This window comes from Colobus angolensis, unplaced genomic scaffold (assembly GCF_000951035.1).
Source record: "Colobus angolensis palliatus isolate OR3802 unplaced genomic scaffold, Cang.pa_1.0 Scaffold169, whole genome shotgun sequence".
Classification (NCBI taxonomy): Eukaryota; Metazoa; Chordata; class Mammalia; order Primates; family Cercopithecidae; genus Colobus; species Colobus angolensis.
This window is the reverse complement of record NW_012114810.1, coordinates 2,055,851-2,064,149: the sequence shown is the minus strand read 5'-3', so window position 1 is coordinate 2,064,149 and position 8,299 is coordinate 2,055,851. Positions and strand designations below refer to the sequence as shown.

The 8,299-nt window shown below is 43.3% G+C and overlaps 1 protein-coding gene across 2 annotated transcripts in view; it reads right to left on the bottom strand.

Moving 5' to 3' along the window:
- Nucleotides 1-730: 730 nt before the first annotated feature.
- The window catches only part of SNX27 (sorting nexin family member 27), a 57,685-nt gene continuing 50,116 nt past the window's right edge, over nt 731-8,299 (bottom strand). Inside the window, exons 8-11 of one of the 2 annotated variants that reach the window (XM_011937888.1) lie at nt 2,709-2,858; nt 2,253-2,381; nt 1,823-1,882; nt 731-1,714 (exon numbers count right to left, since the gene is read on the bottom strand). In XM_011937888.1, the coding sequence (XP_011793278.1) occupies nt 1,706-1,714; nt 1,823-1,882; nt 2,253-2,381; nt 2,709-2,858 (348 nt within the window). In that variant the 3' untranslated portion in view covers nt 731-1,705. The remainder of the gene's footprint in view (nt 1,715-1,822; nt 1,883-2,252; nt 2,382-2,708; nt 2,859-8,299) is intronic. The other variant, XM_011937887.1, reaches the window with a different exon arrangement.

Below are 8,299 nucleotides of genomic sequence, written 5' to 3'. Positions count from 1 at the left end.
AAAGCAGGAAGGAGGTGCAGAATGTGGCTAGAAAGCCAGGAGTGAGAGAAACAGATGGATCAGAAAAACTGTCATGGAATCAAGAGACCATACCAGGACTTTAGGCTCTCCCTGCAGAACTACAGCCTGTTAACCTTGAAAAACACACCTCTTTCTCCTCCCCAACACCCTCTTGGAAGATAAAGAAACTATACTCCCTGTTCCTCAGACTCTATGGCAACCCATGAGCCGGAATCTATACTCGATACAAAAAAGGGGCAAAAATCCAAGCAGGTTGTAAACTTTTCAAGTCCTTCATGAGGAGAGGTATTTTTCCCTGTAAAATGCTTTTTTTTTTCCTTTTTAAAGTTTGTTTCAAAATAAAGAGAGTACGAGAGAGGTCATGGATTCTAGTGATAGGTGTGTAAAAACACAAGCTAAAAAAGGTACTGCCATCAATATGAAATTTAAAAAGAAATATATATATGTATATACGTGCAGCTAATTTGTGTATATATAATTTTTACATACATACATATATATGTCTGAACAGTGCAAATGGATGAAGTTCATAGTTCCAGTTTTAAAAATATAGTACAAGGAGAGGCTGTTGGTATGAGGCCCAGGTGAAAGGACAAAGATACCTTTGGCAAGTTGGTTGGGCTTATTTTCTTTTCCTGTCTTAACTCAATTGATTTCTGGTGCTGACCAATCTGCTGTTTACTACCACCTCAATTCCAGAGACATGAAATTCAGAGGGGGTTATTAATAATATTTAGTTCAGGGCTTTTGAATATAATGACTTTAACTCTTTCTCTTCTTTTGTGTTAATGGTTACTCTGTCTGAAATGGGACAAGAAAGGAGTAAGAGGATGGGGGTGAAAGGAAGGGAAGGGGATAAGGAAAGGCTAGGTGGCCACATCTCTCTGCTGTGACCTCGCCATCTGGAAAATGTTCTGAAAGGAAAAAAAAAAAAAGAGTTATTGGGAAGCCACATCTCCTCTTATCTGGAGACAACTCCTCAAACAGAAGCTAAAAAGGTACACCTGGATGACTCAATCTGATTGGCCGCATCTCTCCTGATATAACTTCTCATCTAGAATCATAGCCTTTTAGAGCCGGAAGGGACCTTGGATATTAATTACGTGGTTCAGTCTTCCTGTTTCACAGAAGAGAAAACTGAGAGCTAGGGAGGCTGATTTACCCAAAATTACACAGAGGAAAAAAAAGCCAGGAGAAAACCCAGATAAAATTCCCAGAGCCCAATGTTCTTTCTACTGCACTAAGAATATACATTTTCATGTTATTGACTTGACCTCCTGATTCTTTCAAAGATTTTCTTTGAGAATAAGTAGCTAATTATTCAGAATCTTCCAAATTCTGTTCCAGCACTGGCACATACAGACAGCAGTAAAGCAACAGCAAACACCTTCCCTCACACACACATTCTTGGTTCGCCTAGAAAGACTGCCAGGACTCATCCAGTCAGACGGCTACAACTGAGGACAGCTTCCCCTGCGGGTCAGGAACAACATGGAGGGTGATCTGATTGAAAAAAACTGGCAGAGGAGGGTCCATGAAGTCATGAGAGATGGAAGAGCCTGCAGCCAATGTCCACCCTCTAGACAAGGGAAGAAGCAGGGCTTTTTTGCACAGCCCGCTCACCATCCAGAGGCCAGCCTTGCTGGAAGAATGTCCTGGCTCACATGAGATAATCAGTCTCTAACTAATATTCCTAGAAAGACAGAGATGGAGGTGAGGGTCCCAGGTATTTGGCCACAGGCCTATAAATTTTAAAGAAACAAAAAGATGAAAGGTCAATTCAAGAACTGTTCAAAATTACCTCTTTTCTCCACTTGAGCTCGCAGAACACCCTCTCGAAGCACTCATGCATGTAATTGAACTGAAAAAAAAGGTGGTGACAATCACTAACTTCTCAAGAGAGGCACCTCAGGACTGTGCCTTTGAACTCCTGTCCCCAGTCATCCCATCTTCCAAATTCAGTCTACAGAAAAACCCTGACAAGTACCACAAAACTCAGGCCTGGTTCATCCACTATTCTCTAGCTCCTTCTAGTGGTAACTACGAGCCAAGTGGAATAGGAAATTGCCAATTCCAGTCAGGCCTAAAGCAGACAGGATGAATCTGGGGGCTCCAGGATTCAAACAGGTTCAGATCTCAAGACAACTACTAGCTCTATCTCTCTCTCCATTTATGCATTTAGCTGGAAAAAAAAAACTAAGTCCCAGTTACTTTCCTCAAATTGCACTCACATATGGCGTGAAGATTTTAACCCATCGGGGCTTCTTCTCTCCTCGTGCATATTCGAAACAGAAGGCCATCCCTTCTTCATCTGTGTCCCATCGCTGCATCTCATCCCATTCAAATGCAATTACCTGGTTCTGGACAACCAAGACAAGGGAGTAAGGTACAGTCTGTGTTTCAGAGTGCTAGGGAACTGAGGTAGGGGGTTCTGAACCAGGAGACAGAAGAGAAATGAATGGAGATGTCTGCATCCCTTCAGAGAAAGGATTGTGACAGAAGAATACAAATCAGTGGAAGCAGTCAATGAAGTTGAGGATCAGTGTGGATTCCGTGCCTGTTTATCTGCCCAGTCAAAACACAATTTTGATTTCATTTCCCTCTAAAAAGGAATTAAAATGTCACAAGCAAGTGAGCATCAAAGTATCTCCAGTCCTCGTAGCCAGAGCCCTATGCTGAAAACTCACCTCCAGCTGTCCTTCTTCAGTGCAGGCATGCAGTTTAAAGTGCGTGATGCTGATGGCTGTGATAACGTGCCCCTTCCTCCTGGAGTCACAGGCACAGTGGGGAAAGATGATTTCATTGTAGCCCTCACAAGTCCTTAGCATGTTGAGGTACTGAAAAAAAAAAAAAAAAGGAAGGAAGGAGAAAAAGGGTTACTATGGTACTAAACACAATGAAGAGCTATTGAGATGTGCAAGAAAAAGAACAGAGTATTCTCACCCAACAACCTGAAGACCTGGCCTCTGGTCTCACACCCATCCCTAAGTTGGGAAAGGACTCTGAGACAATTATTTTCATTTTTTGAGACCAGATCTTGCTCTGTCACTTAGGCTGGAGTGCAGTGGCATGATCTTGGCTCACTGAAACCTCAACCTCCAGGGTGCAAGCAATCCTCCCACCTCAGCCTCCAGTGATCCTCCTGCCTCAGCTCCCAAGTAGCTGGGACCACAGGCACACACCACCACATCCAGCTAATTTTTTGATTTTCTGTAGAGAGGGTCTCTCTATGTTACCCACGCTGGTCTTGAACTCCTGGGCTCAACTAATCCTCCCACCTCAGCCACCCAAAATGCAAGAGTTACAGGCGTGAGCCACTGGGCCTGGCTAGCAATTCTTTATCCCACTTTCAACTTCTGCCTTGGTTTTTTGTTTTCGTTTTTTTTTTGCCATAAGTAAGGAAACAACACCTTCATACTTCCAACCCTCCTTTCTCTACTTCAGAAAGATACGGACCAGGTGCAGTGGGTCACGCCTGTAATCCCAACACTTTGAGAGGCCAAGGCGGGTGGATCAAGAGGTCAGGAGATCAAGACCATCCTGGCTAACACAGTGAAACCCCGTCTCAATGGAGTGCAGTAGCATGACCATGTCTTACTGCAGCCTCAAATACCTCAAATACCTAATAATACAAAAAATTATCTGAGTGTGGTGGCACACGCCTGTAGTTTCAGCTACTCAGGAGGCTGAGGCAGGAGAATCACTTGAACCCAGGAGGCGGAGGTTGCAGTGAGCTAAGATCGTGCCACTGCACTCCAGCCTGGGAGACAGAGCAAGACTCTGTCTCAGGGAAAAAAACAAAAACAAAAACCCAGAAAAACAAAAAGACACACAGATGAAAACCAGAAGATATACTATAACCAGGACTCACAGGGCTAGAAGGAGTCTCACAATTCTGGTTAGTCTGATCCTCTATTTTCATTGTAATCAAGGGATGGGAATCTAATCTATCCTTACAATTAAGAAAGGAAGTAAGTATTTCTCTCTCTCTCTTTTTTTTTTTTGTGATACGGAGTCTTGCTCTGTCGCCCAGGCGGGAGTGCAGTGGCCCGATCTCGGCTCACTGTAAGCTCCATCTCCCAGATTCACGCTATTCTCCTGCCTCAGCCTCCTGAGTAGCTGGGACTACAGGCGCCTGCCACCAAGCCCAGCTAACTTTGGGTTTCACTGCGTTAGCCAGGATGGTCTCCATCTCCTGACCTCGTGATCCACGCGCCTCAGCTTCCCAAAGTGCTAGGATTACAGGCATGAGCCACCACGCCTGGCAGTAGTATTTCTCCTTATTCCTTTTGCAATCAAAAGTTACAATGATCTGTAGTAAGGATTAAGCTACCCCAAATCTCATACTTACAAAATGTTAAAACTGAAAGAGACTTTAAAAATGAGTCATTTTATGGGAACTCAGAGTAAGATGAGACTAGCCTGCAGTCACAAGTAATAATAAGTGGCACAACTAGGACTAGAACCCAAGTTTAATTTCCAGGCCTCTGTTCCTTTTACTGTCACCGACTAGTCCCCAAATCAACCCCATTGTCCCCTGGGTCTCCAGTATATATGGTTCCTTAAAAAGCATCTGGACCAAAATAAAGTGCCACATATGACTCTCACAGTTACAACAGGGCAAAACTAATCCAGAGGGGCCAGGTGCAATGCTCACACCTGTAATCCCAGTACTTTGGGAGGCTGCAGCAGAAGCAACAGAGCAAGTTCCCATCTCTTTATTTATTTATTTATTTATTTATTTATTTATTTTAATTGAGACAGAGTCTCACTCTGTCACCCCAGCTGGAGTGCAGGGGTGTGACCATGTCTCACTGCAGCCTCCGCCTCCCAGGTTCAAGCAATTCTCATGCCTCAGCCTCCTGAGTACCTGGGACCACAGATGTGCGCCACCACACCTGGCTAATGCTTTGTATTTTTGGTAGAGACGGGGTTTCGCCATGTTGGCCAGGCTGGCCTCGAACTCCTGGCCTCAAGTGATCTGCCTGCCTCGGCCTCCCAAAGTTCTGGGATTGCAGGTGTGAGCCACCGTGCCTGACCCAGAGGTGCAACAATATTTCAATCACATCATTTTTCTTCCCTCCCTCCTTCTATCACCCTATTACACCTTCTCTTTTTTATTGTCCTTCCTAGATCAGTGATAAACATGGATACTGCTTAATCCTGCCATTAGCAATATAAACAAAAGAAACCTCTGACTCCTATACTTTGGTAAATATGACAGGGGTGGGTGGTACAGAACAGAATAGAACTCTTCTGGGGTTATAATAAACAGCAATGCCTGAAACACAGAGGAGTGATTAAGAGGCCCAGACTACCCTGGGCTTGAATCCTGGCAGGATGATTTGGTGTTCACATACCAAATACCCTTTTAAATACCCTTATGTAAATATGCTTTAAGCCATGCCTGTAATCCTAGCACTTTGGATCTAGCATTTTGGAAGGCCGAGGCAGGCAGGTCACGAAGTCAGGAGTTCGAGACCAGCCTGACCAGCATGGTGCAACCCCGTCTCTACTAAAAATACAAAAATTAGCCGGGCATGGTGGCGCACACCTGTAGTCCCAGCTACTCAGGCTGAGGCAGGAGAATTGCTTGAACCTGGGAGGTGGAGGTTGCAGTGAGCTGAGATCATGCCACTGCACTCCAGCCTGGGCAACAGAGCTAGACTCTGTCTCAAAAAAAAAAAAAAAAAAGAAAAAAGAAAAAAAAATTCACCTTTCTTTTACAAGTTTTTGATTTATATAAAAACATTTTTTTTTAAGTATTTTAGGTTCAGGGACACGTGCAGGTTTGTTACATAAGTAAACTGCATGTCATGGGAGTTTGGTGTACAGATTATTTTGTCACCCAGGAAGTAAGCATGGTACTCCATAGCTGTTTTTTCTGATCCCCTCCTGTAAAATTTTAAATGCTGCTTCTTTGAGGCTTTGTGCAAGCCCAAGGATGTAGGGACTGCCCACTTAATGCTGATAAATACTGCCCAGTCTGAGCTCTCTGAAAACCTTGTCTCCCAATGAGACTTTACCTTTATTGGCTCACCAAGGGCACAGGTGCCCTTAGTTTTCCCTCGGGTTATTTTTAGAGCTTATGCCATTAAGAAGTCCCCTGAAGGTCTTTTGCTTTCAAGGACTACATTCTTGAATAAAGCAGTCTTTTGATTCAGAGGGGACGGAGAGGGCACGTACTATGTGCCTGACTGGTCTAGGCACTTATATGAAGTCTCATTTTCTCCTTATAACAACCCTGTAGGTATTATTCCTACTTTTCAGAGAAGTGGAATCTGAGAGATTAAGATTCTTACCTAAGATCACATAGCTTGTCAGAAGTGGAATTAGAATTTGAAAATGTGATTTGAACCCATTTTTGTCAGGCTCCAGTGCATATATTTTTCCCTGCATCAGGGAAGACAGGATGGCAGCAATGTCTTTTATTTCCAGATGGCAGAAGAGAAGACCCCAGGTAGAGTAACTTACTCAGGGTCACAAAGAGAGAGTTTAAGATACTCAGAGCTCCAGGCTGCTTCTGATCTCTTTTCCCAATCCCTGCCTTTGTCGGCATGCTTCTCTCTTTTTAAAAGATGTATTATAGTAAAACTCCTGATAAGAGATTGTGGCAGAAATATTTGTCAAAAATAGTAGTGGTACCTCTCAACGAAGAGAACTCTCAACAGATGTGCTATATGTAATCTTGTTTTGTTAAAGGACATGAGTAGAACTAGTTTCAGGGGTCAACAGCACCCACTGGCATTTGCAGAGGTGTTAAGCGTCCTGGAGCAGAATTGCTGCTTATTGAGCAGTAAAGTTTCTGATGACTATATTAGGAAGATGGCTTGAATTGAGTGCCAGAGGCCTGATCGCTAGGATGTTCTTTTTTTTTTTTTTTTAACATTTTATTGTGCGTATTTGAGATGGAGTCTCACTCTGTTGCCCAGGCCGGCTGGAGTGCAGTGGCACAATCTTGGCTCACTGCAACCTCCACCTTCCAGGTTCAAGCAGTTCTCCTGCCTCAGCCTCTCGTGTAGCTGAAATTACAAGTGCATGCCACTATGCCTGGCTAATTTTTGTATTTTTAGTAGAAATGGGGTTTCACCATGTTGGCCAGGCTGGTCTCGAACTCTTGACCTCAGGTGATCTGCCTGCCTCAGCCTCCCAAAGTGCTGGGATCACAGGCATCAACCACCACACCCAGCTGTGTAAATTTTTAAATACATAAAGAAGTTGAAAGAAAAATACAATTAGTCCCCATGTACCCATTACCCCGCTTCAATAGCCTTTGACTTTCTGCCATTCATGTTGCCTCTGTTTCACTCATATGCTTTCTTCCCCTAGGAGATTGGTTTGTTTGTTTTACTGTCACTGACTTGAAGCTCACCCCAGGAATTTTTAAAAGTAATTTTCAGATACTTTAAAAAGTTTATTTTAGCTGTCATTTATTAAATTTCTAATTATGGCTGAGTACTGTGTTAAATATCTTTTTTATTTTTATTTCTTATTTTGAGACAGGGTCTTGCTCTGTCACCCAGACTGGAGTGCAGTGGTGCAATCTCAGCCAGGCTGGAGTGCAGTGGTGCCATTATAGCCTTGACCTCCTGGGCTCAACCAATCCTCCTACCTCACCCTCCCAAGTAGCTAGGACTGCAGGTGCCTGGCAAATTTTTTTTTTTTTTTTGTAGAGATGGGGTTTCACTATATTGCCTAGGCTGGTCTCTAACTCCTGGGCTCAAGTGATCCTCCCACCTCAGCCTCCCAGTGTTGGGATTACAAGTGTGAGCCACCATGCCCAGCCAAATACTCTGTATTTAATGCTCACAAATCACGCTGTGGTATAGATGCTATTATTATTTCCCTTTTATGGAAGAGGAAACTGAGGCACCTGGGATTAAGTAATTTGCCTGCCTTAAAGTAACTTACGAAAGGTTGCACAGTTAGGAAGTAATGGAAGTAATGGAGCCAGGATTCATTTCAGGAGAATGTGCCCACCTAAAGGTGATAAACACTACCCAGCTTGAGTCTCTCTGACCACCCTGTCTCCCAATGAGACTTGACTCTGTTATCTCACCAAGGACACAGGTTCCCTTAGTTATCACTTTAAGTTTTGAGTAACTAAATATGTATTCCGAATTATCTTCCTTTATTCATATAACATATAGAAAGTGGCCCATTTAAGCCAGAGAATTGGAAAGGTATAGTACAGGATATTTTTAAAATGTTCAATATTCAGCAAGACAAATAAATACAGATATAGGGCAGTTTCTGATTTTTTTTTTTTTTTTTTTTT